The sequence below is a fragment of the Lepisosteus platostomus genome, chromosome 12 (assembly GCF_059453375.1).
Source record: "Lepisosteus platostomus isolate fLepPlt1 chromosome 12, fLepPlt1.hap1, whole genome shotgun sequence".
Classification (NCBI taxonomy): Eukaryota; Metazoa; Chordata; class Actinopteri; order Semionotiformes; family Lepisosteidae; genus Lepisosteus; species Lepisosteus platostomus.
This window is the reverse complement of record NC_142622.1, coordinates 38,976,720-38,999,363: the sequence shown is the minus strand read 5'-3', so window position 1 is coordinate 38,999,363 and position 22,644 is coordinate 38,976,720. Positions and strand designations below refer to the sequence as shown.

Below are 22,644 nucleotides of genomic sequence, written 5' to 3'. Positions count from 1 at the left end.
CACAAAACACCATGACCTTTGGAACACCTTCAAAATAGAAATGCAGGATGGACCTTATCCAAGGCTTAAGGATGTACTGTATAAAGAACAAAAGCCAACGGAGCAACAGTGTTTTGAACTGAGGTCAAATGTTTAATATTGACTGAAACTATGACTTCTAACCATTTATCCTCACACGCATTTGATGTTTCCAGCACTTGGTTACTATTCACATGAGAAGGGAAGTATTTTCTCTGGTATTGTTTTAGAATAACTTCACTAAACATCAGATCCTCACATTAGAGAAAGTTATCTTGGTTGGAGATGACATTGTAAAATTAGCAATTCCAGTGTTGCTTTGCACCATGTACTTCTAATTTTGCAGAGCTTAGATAATATCTTTAGGCACTAATGGAAATCAGTGGTACTAAGGAATGTCCTAAGACTAGATTTGGGATATGGAGTAGTGAAAACTAGAGCTGAAACAGGCACATGTGAATCACTCATTTGGAAATTTTCTTGTAATATTCTTTCTGAAAATTTAATTTGCTACCCTTCTTTTGCACATTTCTATCAGCTACTGTACTTCTATGCTTTCTGTGTGTGTATTTGAGGTCAGAGTGCTTTGATCTCCATGCTTCAGAGAACTAGCTGCTGCTGGGTCTCATGTTTCTAAAGCTTCCCCCCTGGGATGGAATTGGTGGCCTGCTAGGATAAAGCAATAATTTAATGTATTTCTGTTTCATTAAAATCCCTTCAGCATGCCTCTTCCATTGGCCTGATAAGCCTGAATTGGAATGATACACAAATCTGAAGCTTTAGTGCCCCCTTCCCAAGCACATGAACAGTTGTCAGATTGAAATAATTTTCTGCCATTTCAATACAATATTATACAATATATAAGATGTAAAGTTTTGCTAAATATATGTAGAAATAGTGTTGGTTGATGTTATCGTGTTCTATACTTTGTGTTTTATACTTGTACATACATACAAAAGTACATATGGGAATGCGGATATTCCAATATTATATTCCGGTATTGGAATATAATATAAATTAGTTCTTGATTTCAACACATTAGAAAGCATGACAGTCTGAACATACTTGTAATTATACTTTGTGTGTATAGCTAATTAATCATAATTACACATATGTTTAGACAGTTCTGCTTTGTAACATTGTAAAAGTGAACAAGATAATTAATATTCCTCTTCTAATAAACCACAGGAAGTGCATTATAACCCTGAAATGAGTTCTTTGTGAGATACATACAGTATATACAGCACCAAACAAATGCATTCACCCCCTGCCCGTAATATTACATTTGGATTCATTTTACATAATTGAAAAATATTAAAAATGCCTATATTGTGTGAATTTTTGTAATTAATATTTTTTTTCTTCACAATTGTAATCTTTATACTGAAAACTATTGTATGTGAAAGAAGCTGAATGTCAGTAAAACCTGCACAGAAGATGAACATTTCACCAAGTGAAATTTTATGATTGCATATGCATTTATCTGCCTAACGTGGTACTTGGTACCACATTTTCCTCCTTTAGACGTTAGTTTGATGGGTACAGCTGATGGACTGCAGTTATTGGTCTAAATCCAATAAATCTTCTGTTGCTCACGGCCACACGAAAACATTCTCTTCCATACTGTCAGACCACTTCAGTGTTGTTTGGCCTTGTGCTTCAGGTCATTGTCCTTCTGAAATGTGAATTTTGGACTCAGTTATAGATCCTTGGTGGCTCAAGCTGGTTTCCTCTTAGATTGACGTGTACTTTGCAACATCCATTCCCCCCCCCAATCCTGACAAGCTACCAGAGCTTGCTGATAACAAACGTCCCCTTAACATGATGCTGTCCCATCTTTTCTTGCCGGTTGCTGACTAGGTGAAGTGCAGGGCTGGACCTGGGCCAGATGTACTAGTTTGCAAATAGATCAGAAAGTTCAATGTTGGTTTCATCTACCCCCTAAAACATTCTGCCATATACCTTAATTTTTCTGTTAAGGATTGTTTCTTGCCATTTGCCACTCAAATAGGCAATTTTTGTAAAGGGACTGAGATATTGTCAATGTATGAACAGTGGCTCATACTACATGCATAGAATTGTAGGAATAAATGCCTTATGTATCCTGTGTGCATCTTCTACTCTATCTCTGTTTTGTTTCGTGAGCACTTTATGATCGAGTTGTAGTATCCATATCACAGTTGTGATACTGATACAACAGTCTGAGAGAAGATAATATGACATATCTACTGTAAAGTCAAGTCCAACTGCTTTGATTACGCTCAGTCATTCGGATAATTTTGGGAATGCTTTAAACCTTAACTTTTTTTAAATGAATTTGGGTTGTGATTTTCAAGTACATTATAAGAACCTAAATTGTGCTTGTTCAAGTACATATTCTTGAGTGCTGTTGTTATCTTAACTATTTTGTCTGAGCTGATTGCAATTACAATATTTTGACAGCACAGATATGACTTCAATAATGATTTGTAAAAATTTAAGAGATAGGCAATAATATATTACTTTTTCTTAGCTTCTTGGTTTCACCACACATATCCTAGATAGAAGATGCATTAGATTTGAAGAACTATATTTTTTATAATGTGGTTTGTGATTTCACAATTTGTAATACTTTACCCAGTGTTTTGATCATTTTACACTTTTACAAAAAACAGCCTTTAATATGTATTCTGAAACAGACAGGTAGATCATATGGCAAAGTAGAAATACTATTTGTTTATAGTGTGATCATAGCCTTGGCTCCAAAAAACATCAGAAAAAGCAACGGTTGCACTACACGGTTGTACAGTATGTGGGCATGTATAATGTAGGTTAAAAGCAAGTTAAATGCAGGTTAAACTCCTAAACACAAAGAAAGCCACCATAATTTACGCTTGGTATTTTCAAATGGTGCATGGTTAAAAATTTCAGTCTAATCCGTGCTTTACATTTTGTAATCATGTGCTAATTTAATGTTGGTTCATACTGTAAGCAAATATATTCTATAAATGACTCCATTAACAGGCTTGGGTAAAAAAAAATATTTATTGATAGGTGAAATAAGCCCTGTGATGAACTGGCATCCCAGGATATACTGTATTGTGCATTGCACCTGTTGCCTGATTAACTTCCTCTCCTCAACGACCCTGTATCGGATAAAACAGGTAGAAAATGGATGGATGAAATTAGTTTCTTTCTACCAACATACTAGATATTGGCACTAGAGCACACAGAATAACACTGCAGGAAAGGTAGTCTTGCTCAAGAGAGGCATGAGATAAAATAATTATTTTCAGTTCAGGATTGTGTTCCACTTATTAAACAGCTCTGAAAGGAAAATTGTCATAGCCAAAACTGACATTGTACCTTGCTGTAGTAGGTGGAGTGGCAAAGCCCTTTTATACATATAAAAATAAGAGATAAGGTTCAATGTTCTGTATCATCATAAAAAAGACAATAATAGTTGGCTAGAAATCAATCACCATGCTGTCATCAAATTTTCTGACAACAGAAAACACAGAAAGCAGTAGGCTTTTGTTATTTTCCTTTGGTTTGGTGTTCCCTAACATAAGATATATGTTATAAGGTATACAGTACTGTATGCCTTTCTTTTCTTGGTATTCATTATGATTTAGCTGAACATGACAAATCATAAAGTGTGCTGTTTAAGTATAAATATTGGCTACAAAAAGCTACAGCAGGAATTACTTATGGTGCTTTCTTCTGCTTAAACGCCAAATCCTTGTAAAGCATTTTATTTTCATCGATAGGACATTGAGAAATGATGAAAAATATAATTTACTTGGAATGTTTGTGTTGATTTGGTCACTTTTTTCATAATGTTATATTGAAGGGGAATTTCAGCTAACATTTTCGCGCTGGTACTAAAATGTAATAATAATCTGACATTTCATTTAGATTAGCTTGGGTTCACCATGTCTGTGGCATTCCACCTTGTCTTCTAGGTATTCTACACCTTAATTGACAGCTGTGACAGGGCTTCACCTGTAAGCATTGTCATTCAGGCTTTTCTTGACCTGGGCTTCAACTCCATCAATCAAATATGATGTGAAAAGTATTATATCCTAATCCATCATTAAAATATGTTAGAAACTGCATTTTGAAAGCACTACATCACATGACTTAGAATGTGGGGTATAGAAATGAATTTATTATTCTACAGCAGCTCTCAGTTCTTTAGCTCTTTTTCTTGTGAAATGAAAATAGTATGCTTCTTACTGCAGTTTTTTTTTTGTCTAGCATACATTTGTGTATATGTGTGTAAAGGTCTGAGAAATGCAGAATTATATTACACATTAAAATGTGAAGGATTTTAATGGAAATATTCTGAATATTTTCAGACTGCTTCTCCAAAGGATCAGATGAAAATCATCAGTTACATGATTTGGATCATTTGAAATCTTTTATAATGGTGATCTTAATATTTCTGAACACACCTGAACAATGCTGTACATTGAACTGTTGCAACCACATATAACGATTGTTTAAAAATCATATTGTGTTTTACAAATAATTATTTGTGCAATTAATTATTTATATATCCTGGTTATACCAAGAGAGGCTTAATAATAGAAGAATACGTAAAATATATTAAAATCCCAATTTTTATTACAGTAATATGGTGCAAGAATATAGTGCAAAATAATTTGTGGACAGCTGCAGTGCAGTAAATGTGTAAATAAAGTTTGCAAGCATTCAGCACAAAACAATGGAAGTGTTTGTGACCCGACCATCTGTATTGGGTGATATAAGGGTAAGGTAGTGGTATATTCAGTCAAACTAACACAGTGTCACAGTATTCACTACAATCACTTTAGCATACAACATGATTTCTGTGTCGCCCAAATGCAATCTTCAATTCCTTATTCTTAACCAGATACTAATTAATTTAGACTGTGTGGTGCCCATTACTCAGTCTTCAGTACAATAATCACTTTAACTCAATCATTTGCTTTTATTCTTCACCAACCACCTGACCTTCACAAGCAACCAGTAACTTTTCCGATTGCTACCTTTCCTGTCCAATCCTGTTTGGTCAGGGACGCATCTGTACAACCAACAGTTGTGAACCTGACACTAGCAGCCGGTTTTCCATTTCTTCTCTCTCATCTCACACTCTGTAAGACTACCTGTCTCTCTGCTGAGTACTTAAGAGTCAACTACACTCCTCTCTCAATGCTGCTATCTTGTCAGGTGGTACCCCATTTCTCTAGGTACTAACACCTCCAGTCAGCCCAAGTTTATCTGTCCAGGCATAATCCTCAAAAGTCTACTTGTCCAGCACCTAAGATGCCTCTTAGTATCGCTGGCCTGTTAATCAGCCCAGATCATATCTAATCTACTGAAAAACTCCCCTCTAGAGTCTTTCTCACTTTCCCTACTTCTAAGCTACAGCTAAATGCAGACTTTTCATTCCAGATATGTTCCACTTAGTCTTATAAGCCACTTAATTAGCCCAGAGAAGTGAGCAGTTCCACACAGAGCCTATCCCAACAGCTTCTTACCCTCACATGGGATTTCACTCCCTCTAAGTGGCAATTACTCATTCAAACCAGCTCTAACTTTTTCATAGATTTTCTGATTAGCATGCAGCCATCTTGGCTCAAGGACACACCTCAGGGCCAAGGTTTTGAGCCAAAACGATATCTTTGGTCACTACTTCACAATGAGATTGTTGGTCCTGCATGTGGGTTTGTATTAAGTTTGAGGTGCACTTTGTAAAGTGTGTTCTATTAATTGCCTTTCATGTTCTTATTTTTTTGTTCCACAAAATAAAGGGCTTTATCTGTGCAACCAAGCTAAGGAAGAAGTGTTATGTATTTGCTTAGCATCGTGATGTATTTTCTATTTATAAAGTTAAACAAGCTCAGATGATCTCACTATGATTAATGCTTTATGTGGGTATAATCAAGAATTCACATTCCCCCTTCAATAAAATCTGGATGTTTTTGAGTCAATATTATTGTAAACAGTGCATTATTCTTATTCTGTTATCAAGACAGCAAAGAAGATGAGACTGGTTGGTCTCATGTTTCAGGTTCATTTAAAAGGAATTTACTCTAATACATAGTTGACTTGATATTATGCTTGGGGTAAAAAAGTTAAAATTCTTACGGGAAGTCATTTATTTCTTTCAGAGTATAACTGAAATGAAAATACTGTATGAGATTTTCAGGCAGAAATTGCTTTTAAAGCAGGGAATTAACGTTAACTTTGATTAAACAGTTTAACCAGTATCGTTTAATTATTTTTAGGCAGGTTTTTAAAACTTTGACAAGAGTAATCCCTATAACCTGCTTGCATAGCCATTCTCATAACAGTACAAATTTGTTCAAAAGTTTTTTTTTTCTTATTGCCTTATTTTTTTACATTTTAGTACCTTTTAGACCATTCATTTCCTAGAACAGTATTACATTCCATCTGAAGTTGATGTAGCTTTCGTTAATTTATTTCTCTGGTTATAAAATGTATTGTATACAGTACATTACTGAAACATTTAGACCATGCTGTGGTGTCCCATTTTGAGAAAATGCAAAAAGTTTTTTTTTGTAGACTTCATATTTTTTTCAAAACCTGAATGTTCAAACTGAAGACTTCAAAGGGTTAGATAAGTTACTATACATTAAATGTCAGCAAAAACTAAAGACAAACATGGAAATACACTATATTGATTGCTTAGAAAGTCAGACCTGTGGAATCGATATTTGGTGGAAACTCTTTCGGCAGCGATTACAGTATAGCCAAACTTACTCAGTCTCATCATATAGCTTGGTACAAATTCTGCCCATTCTTCTTGACAGATTTGCTCAACCCCTCTCAAGTTGTTTGGGGAATTGCTTATGCACAGCACTTGTCAAGTCTTTCTACAGTTTCTCAATAGGTTTGAATTCAGGATGTTTTATTCTTATGCCACTCCAGTGTAGTTTTAGATCACCATCCTGCTGAAAGGTGAATTTTCAGCCCAGTTTTTAGAATCTTTTGTAGACTGGAATAGGTTTTAGTCCTTTAAAAGGTTTTAGTTTGCTTGTCCTTTGCTCTCTCCATTTTACCCTTAAATGTGTGTAAGTTGATTGTATAGAAAATGTTAATTGTTACTTCAGAGTATCATGACAAAAAGCTTGAAAGAATCGAAAGCTGCAAGGATCTGAATAGTTTTGCAAGGCACTGTATGTTACCTTATTGTCAAGAAAGCCGGTCCTGACTCCCATGAAATGTGTAGTAAAGACCCTATGCAGACGGTATAATCCAGAAGTGGCTGGAGAAGGACAATAGGGAAGAGATGGCGAGGAATGGACGGGAGGACAACAGGGGACGGCAGTGATCCGGTGCTCGGGGGGCGTAGCGATCTAGTCCAGAGGACATTGCTTGCACATTGTCCATTGTTTGTTTGTACATTGTCTTGATGCACTGTTCGCACTTTGTCTTGTTTTTTACACTTGTTTTACAATCGAGAGACTTTCTGTAAGTAAGAATTCCATTGTACCAGTACCGGTTACATATGGCAATGAAGTTCAAGTTCAAGGGAAGTCCAGAAAGGGGAATCAGGGCGCAAGGTCCAGGTACCGGGAGATCATCCAAGCAAACACAGGGAAAATGGATCCAGTAACATGGAAGGTAAAACCATTATGAGCCCCGGACTCAGATGCTCAGGACGCCTGGGGAAAAGGGCTTGCCCTCGGGCTTCTCCTGAGCCCGGTGAATAGGCGGGTCTTCAGACGTCCGTCTTCCAATACTGAGCCCAGAATAGTGGAGACGCCAGGCTTAAATAGTAAAAACGGTAACAAGACACAGGTGTAGAACCTTAAACTAACGGGAATACAAAAGTGTAGGAGCACCCTCTACAGGAGGGAAGACGATTGTGACACTTATACAGTATAATATATACACTGCATAATCTCTATATAAAACAACTCATGCTACGTTTCTTTTTTTTTTTCTTGCAGGCCTTGTTGAAAATAGTGTAGTAGCTTTTTTTTTCTCTCCACCATTTTGATTACACAAAAAACAGCATGCTGAGAAAAGTAAAGTCACATCTATTATACTGTATATTGTGGATGATTGCCTCTTGCGGGTGCTGAGGTGTTGGCATTAGCCTTGGGAAGATAGTTATGCAGGAAAAAAAGAGAATAAGACAAAATATTTATATTTGAAGTACTTTTTGTACAAGTTTATTGTGAGACCAACAGTAACAGTCCATGTAACTGACAAAAAACATTTTTTTTCTTTTTTTCCCCATCAAACAAAAGAGATATAACTTACCATTACAGCACCTTTACAATTATACAGTACAGTATATAGGATGTACAGTATTGTGTTTCACAGTATTTTTAAGACATTTGGCATGAGCCATCTGCTAAGGCTAACCAAAGATTCTGTATGTATGGATCTCTTGAAATGTCAGAAAGAGCTCTAATGTGATAGTTTTTGCTTCACCTGAAAGTATAGAACACTCTGTGCACTGACAGTACACCTAGTAATTTCTATATGTTATGATTATTTATTTCTATGTAGTACTGTACCTGCTTACTTCAAACACTGATTTTGTGAAACAAAAGGACCTTTGTTACAGTATACAGTACAGTACATCATATGCTGTATGCAAAGACACTAGGAAAATGGTTCTTTAGATTTTGGAAATATAATTAACGCATTTCAGCAGAACATAATGCAGTTAACGTCTGTCGGTTTGTGAAATCTAAATATAATTAAATAACTTTGTTCCTCTCAGTATGGACAAAGGGTATGCAACCTCGCGTTGTTTATTTTACAATCAAAATGAAATACTGATGTCTTTTTCATGATGAAGATCATTTATCATTGATTATAATGCTATCGGCTACGTTGTACTTGCCTAGAGCATTATAATTGTGTGAGGACAATACTTTTTAATACAAAAGGGACATTGCTCTCATACTGTTAATAACACTTTTTGACAGTGAAAATGAGAATACTCCAGAATACTTTTATTCATTCCTTCCAATTTAGTGTGCAATTATGCTATTTGTTGACCCCTACTTTCTTTTTTGGTAATTTATCTGTTATTTGTCCAGTGGAAAGCATGCATAACATACTTTCTGATAATTTAGGTTGATATAGAGATTGATCTGGCTAGGTAAAAGAACTTGAAGGGATGGCTTTGAATACTATTCTAAACCTACAGTATGTACAATAAGGCAGTGAGAAGAAATCTGAAACTGATTACAGAATCAGTTTATTAAAAATAGTTGAATGCTTGAAATTAAATAAGCCTAGATTCCTGTTTTGGCACATCAAGTTGATAAGTAGTTGATTGAAACTGATAAAACATTCTTAGCATTCTTAGTCGTTTAAGTGTACAATTTTTTCTTTTAGGTAGAAAATACAGAAAAAAGCTTTCATGCCTATGGATTTAGTGATTAAGTTAGCATTTTAGGTTACCATTGGGTGTTTTAATTTTAGTTTTGTTCTCATCAAACAAACCTTTTCATATAGAAAATTCATTAAATGATTGATTTATCAAAATGTTTAGTATGTTGCTGTAAAAACTGGACTTACTATTAGGACTGCTAAGTACTGCCCTCTATTAGGCTTTAGGTGTAATGCAGGTCAGAGTCCTTTCTGTCATGAAAATCAAAGAAACTTTTTTTTTCCAAAATAAGAAAGCTTACAAATAACAAGGTGTCATCCAGCTTTTTCTTAAAAGAAGAGACAAGGTATCATCTTCGAAAACATGTCAGGGTTGCTTGTTCTATGTTCAGTCAGCACTGTAAAAAAGGACTTGTTTTCTTTTTGAATACAGTTCAATCCCTGTAGTTATTACGTGTGTCTTCTGGTTTATATTTCAATGTTAAATTTGGAAGAGTCCTTTGAGTTGACCTTTTCAGGACCTTTGCAGATTTTTAAAAATTGATTTCCTCAAAGCCTTCTCTCAACAACAAGAGTTGATAATAATTCAATTTATTAAACCTACTAGTGTAGGACTTTCCACTCTTCTTTGACTGATACCCAAACAGCTATCCATTTGTAAAACAAAGTTCTCACAATATCCTAATTTACAGTAGGACTTATCATTGCATTGTACAATTTTCATTAAAATATCACATATCATATCATTCTATTAATACAACAGATTTGCCTAATGCTAATTAGTGATAATACAATGTACAAAATATCTGTTTTTTCCACTTGCATGTTGTAACGCTTTTCCTTGTTAAAATGGCCAAGTGAAATACACATTTAATCAATTTGCCATTTCCCTTTCATGATCTAGAAGTTCCAACTAATATTAATGTGACATTATCATCTTTTTTGTTTCATCCCTGCTCTTTTCTAGTTGTATTGCCTACAAAGACAATATAGCTTTCATTTCAATATGGTTTCTGTCTAACATACTGTACTTTCAAGTCTTTCTCCATCTTGTTAATGCAGTAACCAAACCATTTGGGTCACTATATTAAAATATGTATATATTTCCTTGATTTAAGTATGAATAGTTCTGTACATCAAGTAATACATACAGTGTTTTAAATGCTGGCATCCATCCTCTGTATATCAATCACATTAATAATCACATTACAATACAATACTGTACAATAATCACATTATTTTTTTTTCTCTTAAACTCTAATTATTGTATTGTCTGCTTTCTTTAAATTGTAAGTCTTTGATTTGGACTTTACCTATTAACTGTTTTTCCAGGTCTTTAATCAAGTGTTAATTGAAACTCAAGGTTTTGAAGAAATAGGGAGTTATGTACCCTGTTCTAGAACCTACAGTACAACTATTACCTAGAGTACTAGGTGGTTATAAAAAGTCATCCACACTCTACATAAGTTTACATTTTATGTTGATATAATTCAGGGTTCTCAGAGGCAGTTTTATTTTCATCTCAGTATAACCTATGTCACTTGTTCACTTGTAAATCAATACATTTAAAATTCATATCGCATGCAGTTGGATTTGAGGTAGAATCCTGCCTTCATTCCACTTAAACAGTGCATGGTTTTGGATTCCACTGACTTAAAGTTGTTGCCCTTGCAGACCAGATTAATTCTATGGATGTGTGTTTTGCAGTGAAGTAGAAATAATTAATGTCAGCTTATGTTTTGAGTCCATGTTGATTTTATGTGCTTAACACAAAATGACATGATACAAATCAAATGACACAGTGTGGAAATGTGTTTCTGGAATTGTGGAATTGAAAAACATATATGCATTTACAGTATATGAAGTACTGAGGCTTGGAGCTCGAATAATATGATGCATAGAATTAGGTTGGGCTATTCAATATATGAATCAGTTTGTCAAGGAGTGGTTCACAAACAAAACATAGAAAATCTGAAGTAAAATAATCCCATAAGATTTGAGATTTTCCTTTCTTTACAATAGTTGGAAAACATCTATGTATGGTCACTGCAGTGCATACTTTATAAAAAGAGCGAATGTGTTTTATGCTTAAATGAAGTAATGTTATCAATTATTATTCTTGATACATGCATTCAATCCACAGATATCTTTTGATGTTAGTAATGTGGATGCCCGTATGTGTGAGCATACGTTGTATACATGTACATGCTGTTTATATATGTGTAAAGAAAATGCATATATAATATCTAGATCTATCTTTAGATAAATCTAGATATGTACATGTATATCAAAATTACCCATAGAATGCTTACGCACCAGTCCATGTGTCTTTATCTGTATTATATTCTGATGTATCAAAATATTCTAAGACTGTTAACAAAAATTGTTTTTCCAAATTAAATTGGAGATCTTGAAAGAATAGGGAATAGCATATCTCCAGTCAGTTGGGAAATGCAGCTGGAATGTGGGTGTTAAAAAAAATATATTGGTATAGCAGATTAAAAAACGAAGACAGAGATGAAAGTACTGCAACTGTGGAGGCTCATCTAATAACTACTGCCTTTTCACATTGTGATGAAAGGATTGGTGTAGCCTTGAAACAGAATAAAGTTTTATATCAGTTTATGTTTCTATAATAGAAGAGAGCAACCTATACTACAGTTAAATCTGTAGCATTCAAAAAATCCTACATTGACATTTTTATTAATAAATTAAGTCTATTTTATTGATTTACCTTCATTAAATATTTAATATTACAATTTTATGGAATAAACTATGATTAATCATATAATTGTGCCAAATCCCAACATACAGTATATCAGCTGCTATTTTTTCAAGTTCTCATTTATTTTGTCAAGTAGTTAAGAAAGATACCTAACAGAAGTTTTTCTGTGTTTGACAGCTGAGGACACATGTGGTGGTACTCTCAGAGGTTCAAGTGGGATCATTTCAAGCCCCAATTTCCCGAATGAGTATTACAATAGTGCGGACTGTACATGGACCATACTTGCTGATCCCGGAGACACCATCTCCATCATTTTTACAGACTTCCAGATGGAGGAGAAGTATGACTACTTGGAAGTAGAAGGGTCTGAGCCACCAACCATATGGTGAGTTGATATCTAATGCATTATTTAATCTTAATATTATGTATGTGTTTTATAGAAAAAAAAAAGACTGGTTACTAAATTACATGTTGTGAGTGCAGGCTGAGCCATACTCTACAGAGAGTACTTTGTAAAATCTGGGCTATATCCTTAGCTAACAGTCACTGGGATCTCTCCAAACAGTGGCACACCACTAGTCAAGCAGTAGTGCTCTATTGACTGAGCTCTCCAGGTGTTGTGTGATTTATTTTCCATACATTATATCCTATGTATTACCCTATCCCAGTGATTTGTAATATTTAGGCAGCAGTTGTCACTGCCTGATAGCTTGCGAACCTAAGATGCATGTTAACATTAATAATGGATACTAGGTTCCATTTGTTTTGGGTTCAGAGAACGTGTGCTGTCCAAGTGAACGTTATTTCCCACAACCCCACTGGCCTTCTTTTGTGTTCCTTCTGACCAAGTCACTAAGATGTTTGTCAGTCATGTTGTCATTACCATCCGACCCCACATCTGATGGTTTCAACAGTGGCGTGATGGTGTAATAGCGTTGCATTCAAATATCATCCTGCATTCATCATGCAGACTTTTTCCATTACTAAAATATTACATCAGGAGGTTTTCCTGATGGTGTCTCCTCTTATGGCCAATTAGGACACGAACACAGCAACTCACTTCAATGGGAACTTACTACTGTAAGAATGTTGATACATCCTTGAAGTCCCTCCCTTTACCAAACTAACCCATACTCCATCTTAACACCACAACACTCCAGGTCCCAATCACCTTCTTGTCACCTGGTTACATTTGCAACATTACAGCTTCCCTGGTGTCAGTGAGAGCTAGATCTGTTCATCTTCTGATGACATACAGTAGCTCTTTGGATGAATGCATGCTGTTGCTGGCTTGGGATCTTGTCTGCATTTATTTTTGCATTCTTATGACACTAGGTAGAGTCTTCAGCAGCCACCTCTTCTCTTAATTTTGATGTTAGTGGCACTGTTACTAACTGGATTATACTGTAGCTAATCTTCCATACTGTATCTGTCATGGAGATGATGGGGAATTGGTGTTTAAAGCTCCCACGTTTTATCCTGGAATGTGACAAACTTAATTTTTTACTTTGACAAATATTGATTTGGAAATGTGATGTCAGATAATAATATTGACTAAGTCTGCTGTATACAGTACCTTATCAAGTTTAAACAGTGGGTAATCAGTTCTTTTATTTCTCTGTATTAGTGCTCTGTCATTAGGGGTAACTCCATAGATATTGGATTTGCAAATTGTTGTGTCTGCAGTTCCATCTCTAATGCACTGTCCTTTTAAAGGAGAAATTTTATGACAGTTTCACAGAAGTTATTTAGCACACAATGCAGGTAACTGGTCCAAAGACCATTTTTGTGCTGGAAGTTGTATAGGCTAAATACAGTACATTTGTTTATCATGTATTTGATCTTCACATGTCTCTCACAGATGGACGTGTGTCCTTTGTGCATGGTGTCCTTTGGGTCTGCTTTCATTCAGCTGGCTCTGCATGAAATCACTTCAATATATAGCAAATTGAGATCCCACCAGTGGGCAATCAACACATATTTTCTGGCATGTAAAATGCAAATTGTTTGATTTGACCTTTCAGTCTTTAATGAACCATACACAACTTTCCAAAATTCATCTGTCAATAGAAATGAAAAATATACTGCAAAAGCTTCCTTAAAAGTTAATGCTATATCACTAATTAACAAGGTCTATGATACATTCCGCATTGATATCACAACTATTGCTGGATAGACTCTGCGTTAATCAAGTTTGCTGTTGAATATTAATAAATCTTAAACTTTTCTTTTCCAATCCATCCCTCTTTGGTTTGGCTGAACAAAACCCCTCACCCAAAGCTCAGCTTGCAGCAAAAGTTAAATAAAACTTAGATTTCTCAACTCAATTGATTATGAACAAAAACTTGTAAGTCAATCTCTTAACATTTAATTCCAGGAAACAATTAAGAAACCAACTTGCAGTTGTATGTCTTCATCTGGAAAGAAATACAATTACTATCCAGTATTACATCCTTTCAGACCTGTTTGGCACGCTCCTCAATGATACCACACTGTTGTAATCAAGTAATTTAAGCTTGATTTGAGTTTTTAATGTACCTATCTTACACAGTACGTAGTAAGATTACAAAAAAAGGAATATCTCAATATCTTATATAAAATCATATTCCATTATGTTAGTTGATTATTAATTTTGTATTCAATAAATACCATTGAAAGTGTGTGCTGTGGTGTCTATATTGTTCCAGTATAGCATGAAAACCTTTCTGTAGAAAAGGCACAGCCTTGGGGAATATGTCTGGTTTACTTCATTACATTTTGTTATATACTCTTTGCACTCTTAAGGAACTGGTTTAAATTGAGTCAGTTTTCTTCTTATTAATTTCCCCCTTACCTTGATTTTTATTTTAATTTTACTTCTCTATCATTATTCCCCTGAAATGTGTTTTTTTAGAGCAGTAAATTGCAAGATGACTGACTCACTGTTGTGCAGTAATCCCTGATCAACAATATAAAAAAAAATCTCTCCCTGAGTACTGCGGAATATGAATATGATGAGAAAAAATGAAAATAGTGAATAATAAAAATAGCAAAAGAAAAGAGTTTGTTCATAACATAGAAATTTCTCAAACCAATCCATCCATCCATTGATTGATTGGGACAGAGCGGTGGCTCTCTGGCTAAGGATCTATGACTGAAAGGTTGTCAGTTCAACTCCTGTGACCAGCAGAGGAATCCTACTCTGTTGGGCCCTTGAGCAAGGCCCTTAACCCCAGCTGCTCCAGGGGCGCAGTATTAATGGCTGACCCTGCGTTCTGACCCCAAGCTTCTCTCCCCCTGTCTGTGTGCCTGTGTGTCTCATGGAGAGCAAGCTGGTGTATGCAAAAAGACAAATTCCTAATGCAAGAAATTGTATGTGGCTAATAAAGTGATCTTATCTTATTTCCTAATCAGTGCATCCAATTCAGGGTTGCAAAGGAGCCAGAGCCCGTTCAAGCAAAAAAAGGATGCAAGGCAGGCTATACGCTGCTTTACTTTAATTTCACTCAAAACAGGAATATTCAGATTGGACTGTCAACTTATATACTGAATAAAAAGTGTTATGTTAATGTATCAATTATACTTTTGCAGACCCTGTCATTGGTCATTTAATTAGTAGTTTTTGTTTTTTGTTCCTTCAAAATTTAACTGCTGTCCAATCCTGCAAGACCCTATCACCCTTCTGGAACAAAAAAAAGTTTTTGCACTGCCTCCTTTTTTCAGTACAGTTTTTTTTATAAATATTAAATATATATTATCTCAACACAAAAACAGAATCAGAAATCATTTTAAGTGCCTGTGCCCCCCTCAGTGTTGTAAAATAGCAAGTGCTAATTATTATTCATTCCCATAATTAATAGTGTGTATATATATGTCTATGGGAATTAAGATGAATTTCAGAATTTAATTAGGTACAATGTAATTTCTTTTTGAATTCATTTGAAGCCAGTTCCTGTCATAATGGAATCCCTGCTGATCCCTATTAAATCCAGTTCATATCTGTAATTCATCAAGATGCACTTATCGTAAAGAATATCTTGAAATTGCATTAATCTGTGTTGTTTAAAATTCTTCCTTCCTTGCTGGCTGCTTCAACTATAACAGGTTGACCTTGGACAGAAAGCTTCTCTGAAGGATGCATCTACAGAAACCATTAAATGTTTTTTTTTTTGTTTCAACTAGACCTGCCAGCAACTGTAAGGTCCGGTTTCTGAGTTTGTTTTACACAGCTGATCACTCTAGATTTTGGCTGGATGCCACAGGCAAATAAATATAATTAGTTACCTTGGCACATAATGTTAAAGAGCAAGGAACATAAAAAAGTAAATAGATTGTTTTCTAACAATGTGCGACTGATGCTTGTAATTGGGACTTAAATTATTTTCTTGTACCCAAATGCATTTCCTTCAACACTATTGCAGTTACATTGTGACTTGTTCTAGGAACTTGAAAATCTGTTCCAGACTTCTTTTAATCTCCTTGGATGAAAAGCATTGGGTCATGATCATGTATAGTATACTTCTTTATCTTCCTTAAAATATATAATTCAATTTCTGTTTCCTCACTGTGTTTGATTTCATGCATTCTAAGAGAAAGCAGTGTTAGTTTTATAGATAATTTATATTGTTTTAATTGTTGCATTTTTTAAGAAAGTTTTATTTAAGTTACTCTGGGATATTTAGAAATAGCTGGAAGACATTCTGATAACCAATATAAATAGAATCAAATGACCTCCCACTGTCTGTTCTTTTTTTGTGCTTTTCTTGTATTGTTTGTACTGTTTTATACAGTGGATATATTACCATTATTTCTAGTTTGCAATTCGAAAAATGACATTGTATGTGTTATATCATGGTTTTGCTTTATGCTGGGAAATTATACAGTTTGTGATCATCTAATTGAGTGGCTCCATTAGAAGCTATTAGCATATTATTGCTTTTGGATATGCAATATGATGAGCTTGATAAAAGGTTGCTAAAATTGCTATTTTTAATGAGGCCCTGCTTGAACATAACAGTGATAGAACAATTCCAGAGATATACAATATAAGTTAGGTAATGGGCTGTGAAGTTGTAATATGACTAGAGAAGTAAACAAATATACAGTATACACTATTCAAAAGTGACTTTAAGCAGCAAGTTCAAGTTTAATTAGTTTTCATAGTTCTTTTTTTTCTTGTGTATGTACAGTAATTCCATTACATTTAGGCAACTAGAAGCATAAATATTATAAGTCGTACAAACTCCATGTTACTGCTAGACTCCTGAGTCTTTCCTAACTCAGCTGTAGCTTCAATAATTAAACACAAATGTGTATTTTCCTTACATTCTCAGCTTCTGCACACAAGAGAAGTCATTGCAGGCATTACATACTTTCTGCACATTAATCATTACATTTCAGAACCAACATAACATTTTTATTTTTGACACATTAAAGATATAATAAATAAGATGAGTACACTTTTTCTCAGGGGAATGCTAAGCAAAGTTTGTCTAAACTTTAACTTGTGAGCACAAATAAATGTGTCTTTAAAATTATAAAGAAAACCATTTTTGCACTGGTAAAATGTTATACTTTTTAGTGTTTTGATGTGTTTTATCTGGTTGTAATACCATAATGCCGTTTTAAAATACATTGTGATCGGAACATGCCTTTACAAATAAGAAAGTTTGTTCATACACATACATTTTTAAGAAAATGAAACGCAGATACCACAAACTATCAGTAATAAGTGAGGATATGCAGTAGTTTTTAATATAGAGGAAACAAAAAGCAGACCCTGCTAGTTGGGAACAATTGCAAGAAAACAATATTCTTCTCCTTGACGTTCAGTATTTCACAAAATAAATGAATGCATTGCAATGCATTGCAAATAATTTTTTGATGCAAGGTGCTAGCCATTTTGTCTACAATTGTAGTTGTATTAGAATCTTCCTTGCACCTTATGTTATTTACATTTCCTTTTGGAAAAAAGAACCAGTTACAACGGTAACTGTCTTTTTATCTCTTAGTAACTGCTCACTTCAAAGTCATTAGCAATATGAAAACGTGATGTCAATTGAAAAAATAATGTAAGAAAACATATGGCATTTCATTTATGCTCATAGTTTTGTAGCACTGTTCAGGTCATACGATTTTATTGTACACTGCATGGCTTGTTATTCAAAGATTGATGAACAGGTTTTAAAGAAAATCCCTTTATTTTACTACTTAGGTAAGTTGTTGAAGGCAGTTCCCTGTAACTTTTTAATAGGTTCATACTCTTTGCAGGATGGATTTGTGATCACTCCTCAATGCGTTTCTAGGTGTAGTTTGTGCCTGTGATATACTTTATTTGGTCAGTAACCCTGGATGTTCCACCTAATTGAAATGTGGAGGCCATTCACAAACACAGATTTCATGTTCTTTTATCTATTTGTTCACATATTATGATGTCTTAGTCAACTTCAAATTTTAGTGTTCAGTAAACTGAATACTCCAAAGTCAGATATTCAAGATTCTCTCAGCCTTCACTCTTGTTATGTCTATGTTAAAATGTTCATCTAATCTAATAGCATTAAAACAATCTAATAGCATTACAATTACTTAACATTAGCTTCATCTTATGCAGTCTTAAGTCATTGTTCTACTAAGAAGTACATTTGCATATAGACTATTCCACTTGATTCTTAATTTTTATTTACCACTTATTACTTTATTTCATACTTAATGACAGTTACAGTATGTTTCATCCAATACAACTGTAGTTGGAAGATCATTTCAACATAACTAGTGTAAAACCCACTGCAATTACACATGACAACTAAAGAAGCTTGTTACAGAGTAGAAAAAGTTAGGAAATACAGTATACAGTACAGTATAAACATATTTTCAGAGTACTGTATGGAGAAAGGGTTAGGTAGAGCTGTGTATTTAGGCAGAGTCTGGGTTACAAACCCCAGGTTCTGAAAAGTGCTGTGAGACCTGCAAATTCTTAATAAAATCAAAACAGATTGGAATGGATTAGATAGCTTCTTTATTTTTTATAAGTTACCGGTTTGACTCCCACCATAAATTAGAGCAAATGGATTCTACTATAGAAACTTCTATGTAGAGAAGCTAATGGCCTAGTGTTCAGGTGATAATTAAAGGATCATTAATAAAATGACTTAGAATGGGATATTTCTGTCAGTAATGGGGTCTTTTCCTGCTGGATCTGAATGCATCTAAAATCTGTCTTTAATCAAAAATCTATTGTGTGGGGTGAGGCAAGACAGAGGCTGCGATCCCTTTTAATCTTATCTGGTTGTATTAATTTGTAATAAATTTACACTGTACTGAGACCCCAATAAATGGAATAGTTTAACTGAAATTCGGGAGGGATACTGTAATGGCTGAAATACTGTACCAATCTCACCCAGCTGTTTTAAATCACAATCATTACCAACTTTTGCTATTTATATACTTGCACATGGGTCTTCTTGCATTTCTGTTACATTCATCCCTCCTCTACCCCATCTTCATCTTTGCAGTTACTCCTTGGTTAACTCCTCTCTCTGAATAGGGGGTCAAGCTACCTACAGTACCTAGTCCTATGGGCAGGATGCTACCTCTAAGCAGGTTGAGCCAAAACATAGTATATTATAATAACAGATATTCAAAAACAATTCTTGGATTGTTGTATAAATTTGGAATTATTAGACTTATGTAGAAATGTCTAGCTAAATTGCATTATAAAAGTCTATGTATGTTTCACCTTGGAGGTCTTCTGTGTTTTGTATTTACAAAGTTATTCCAGTACCTTCTTTCCTTTTTCATCTTTCTTTTCAATTTAGTTGAGATGTGAGGTTTCCCTTTTCGCTTTACATACAGTATTTCTCTGTATAATTGTGTAAACCAATGTAACATGTAGCTTACCAATGATAAGTGCCCTCAGGTATGTTTTGGGATTGCTCATTCAGAAAGGAATGTGACGTCCTCATCCAGCTTTTGGGTGCTTATTTTTGCTTGATTTTAAAGCTTGATTTCAATGCCTAATTTTCCAAGTACTGATCAGGCTCCCACCAAAGCAATATATAAATATATAGTATTAAATTAAATTCCTTAAAATCCTCTGTAGATATGATTTTAATAACTTTATTCAGAGATGCATTTCAAACTGGTGGAATTCACTTTCCACAAATATGTAGAGAATCAATTCTTCTTTTATGAAATGAACTACATCAGATAATTCACAAATGAGTTTGCTCAGCACAATTGAATGGATACAAAAATTACATTTTTACCATTTCATCCTACATTAGCAATTTCTAATGCACTGAATATTCAGGAAAAGTTAATTGTATTTAGAATGCATAGCAATAGCAGAATCTGGAAGTAAACTACTATCTTTAAAGATCTATCTGTCCCTTTTTAATGTTTATATATGAGGGGTACAACAAATACCTCTGCCTTTAAACTTACATTTCTGTTTTAAGTCTGTTAACTAACAGTACTGTACACTGGAATCCTTATCAGTCTGTTTTTCATTTGCTGACAGCAAGCAATTACACACTGTGTACAAATTAGGACATTAAGACACAAATGCTTTAAAATGAAAATAAATGCAGTTCTGTACACTAATTGTATTACATTTTTTGATTAAACCACATAATTTCTGAAAGTTGGAATGCAGTCTTAATGGAGGCAGAGTCTGTCAGGTGGGGGATCTCCTAACCTATGTATGTACTACAAGATCATAGACCTACTTTTTTATAGATTGCTGAAAATGTGTAGAGATCTGGGGGAAAAAAAAGTTACCTTTTGCTAGTTAGGAAAATATTACAGACAGTAATTAAGTAATTCAGAGAAATACTATTCTTAGCTCAGAAAAAATACCTGTCTCTTATCATAACCCAGGTGTCAGTTCTTTGCTCTAAGCAAATACTTTCTTCAAGATATGGTTCAGATACCATATTGCCATTTGTGGGGTGTGTTGCAAAGCTGCCAAGACATTATAGCTGGTCTGTACCTGATAACTTAACAGATTAAATATTGTGCTTTTGCAACACTGCCATAAGAACAGATGGTCTATTTAAAGATTCAGATCCCTTGAAATAAACGTCAGGAGTTCATAGGTAAAGTCCACACGTTAGTGGCATATTGGACCTGAGCACATCTTGGTTTCTGTAGCATCAAGAAAACCATAGAGCTTCTCCCTGGACAGAGGGATTACCCCTTTAAACTCTGATTACGTATACAGTTGGCATGACAGGAGAAGATGGGTTAAAGCACCCTGCTCAAGAGTACAATGCCAGTGTCTTCAATGGGGACTTGAACCCACATACTGTGAGCCAATTTGTTACCCAATAATTTCAATGTCTCGCTCGCTTCAGCAGCTAAGAATCTCTAAATATGGGTGCTGCTTTGCATGTTTAACTTTCAGAAGGAAAAGATGCCCCATCCGATTGATTTTCCAGCAGAGAAAATCAAGCGTTGTGATGATCAAACATCTGAAGATTTAAACTGCTGACCGTTGCTTTATTTTACTTACTTGAGAGTTATTTTTGTATCATACTGGAGCTGAATTTTAAAGGCTCAGATTTTGATATGCAAAGTGTCTATATAATGTATACCTAGAGAGTTGTTTGAACCACGGCTGCTTACTTTGATTTAATTCATACATCTATTTAGATGAGAGTTTCGTAATCCCCATCCCTGTGACTCCAGTTTTTTCTGGGTATGGTTGCATCTGAGCTGTGGCTTATTTCTTTGAACCTGAGATTCAACTAATGATTTAATAAGTAGATGTTTTTCATTGTTTTCAGCTCTGCAACTGCAAGGTATTGATGTACCTTGAATATTTTAAATGTACTTATAAATATTCATACATAACTCAAAACCTCAAACTATTAGAAGCCAAAAACAAAAGGCTTGATCATTTGATTACGTTCAATGAAGCAACTGAGAGTCAAGCTGGAACGGAAACCAGCAAATGCAGCAAAAGCCAAGGATGGGAAATATGTACTTTAAAGCATTGGTGTCAAACTTATGGACCATAGTCAGAGTCTGGAGTCTGGCCTACTGAGCTCTTATGTTCAGCCTGTGTAGAAGGTGCAATCAGATCTTGATCAGGTTAAATCCTGGGCTAGAACTGAATTTACACCTTATCTTAGCAAGAGTCGTTGGTGTTGTGACTGTAATAGTTTCTCAAACACAGCATTCTCACACATGTATATAAAATATTTTTAAACCAAGTGTTTGTTATAGCAAGGGCTGAGTGTATAGTATATACAGTAGTCATGCATTCATTTGTATATAGTAATTCCTTTGAACAGAACAGAGCATTACTGCCACTTTTTTTTGCCACTTCCAAAATTATTGGCATCCTTGGTAAAGATGGAAACTGAATACTCTAAAGTCAGATAATGGTTAATAATGCTAATAAAAACCCATACTCAAAATGTAATACGTATGGTTTGCTAAATAGGCATGCAGTAAAAGCAACATGATCGCTAATTGCATTTAGCATAAAGGGAGGTATGTCACTGTTAAACACCAAAACAGCACATCACTACAGATAGGTAATACTATGTACTGTAGGTAGGTTTGTGCCTGTG

The 22,644-nt window shown here is 34.7% G+C and overlaps 1 protein-coding gene across 5 annotated transcripts in view; it reads left to right on the top strand.

Annotated features, from left to right (window-relative positions):
* Positions 1–22,644, top strand: part of csmd3b (CUB and Sushi multiple domains 3b) — a 561,056-nt gene that overhangs the window by 223,651 nt on the left and 314,761 nt on the right. For 4 of the 5 annotated variants that reach the window (XM_088601883.1, XM_088601882.1, XM_088601881.1 and 1 more), the window contains exon 5: positions 12,266–12,473. In XM_088601883.1, coding sequence (XP_088458009.1) covers positions 12,266–12,473 — 208 coding nt within the window. The remainder of the gene's footprint in view (positions 1–12,265; positions 12,474–22,644) is intronic. The other variant, XM_088601884.1, reaches the window with a different exon arrangement.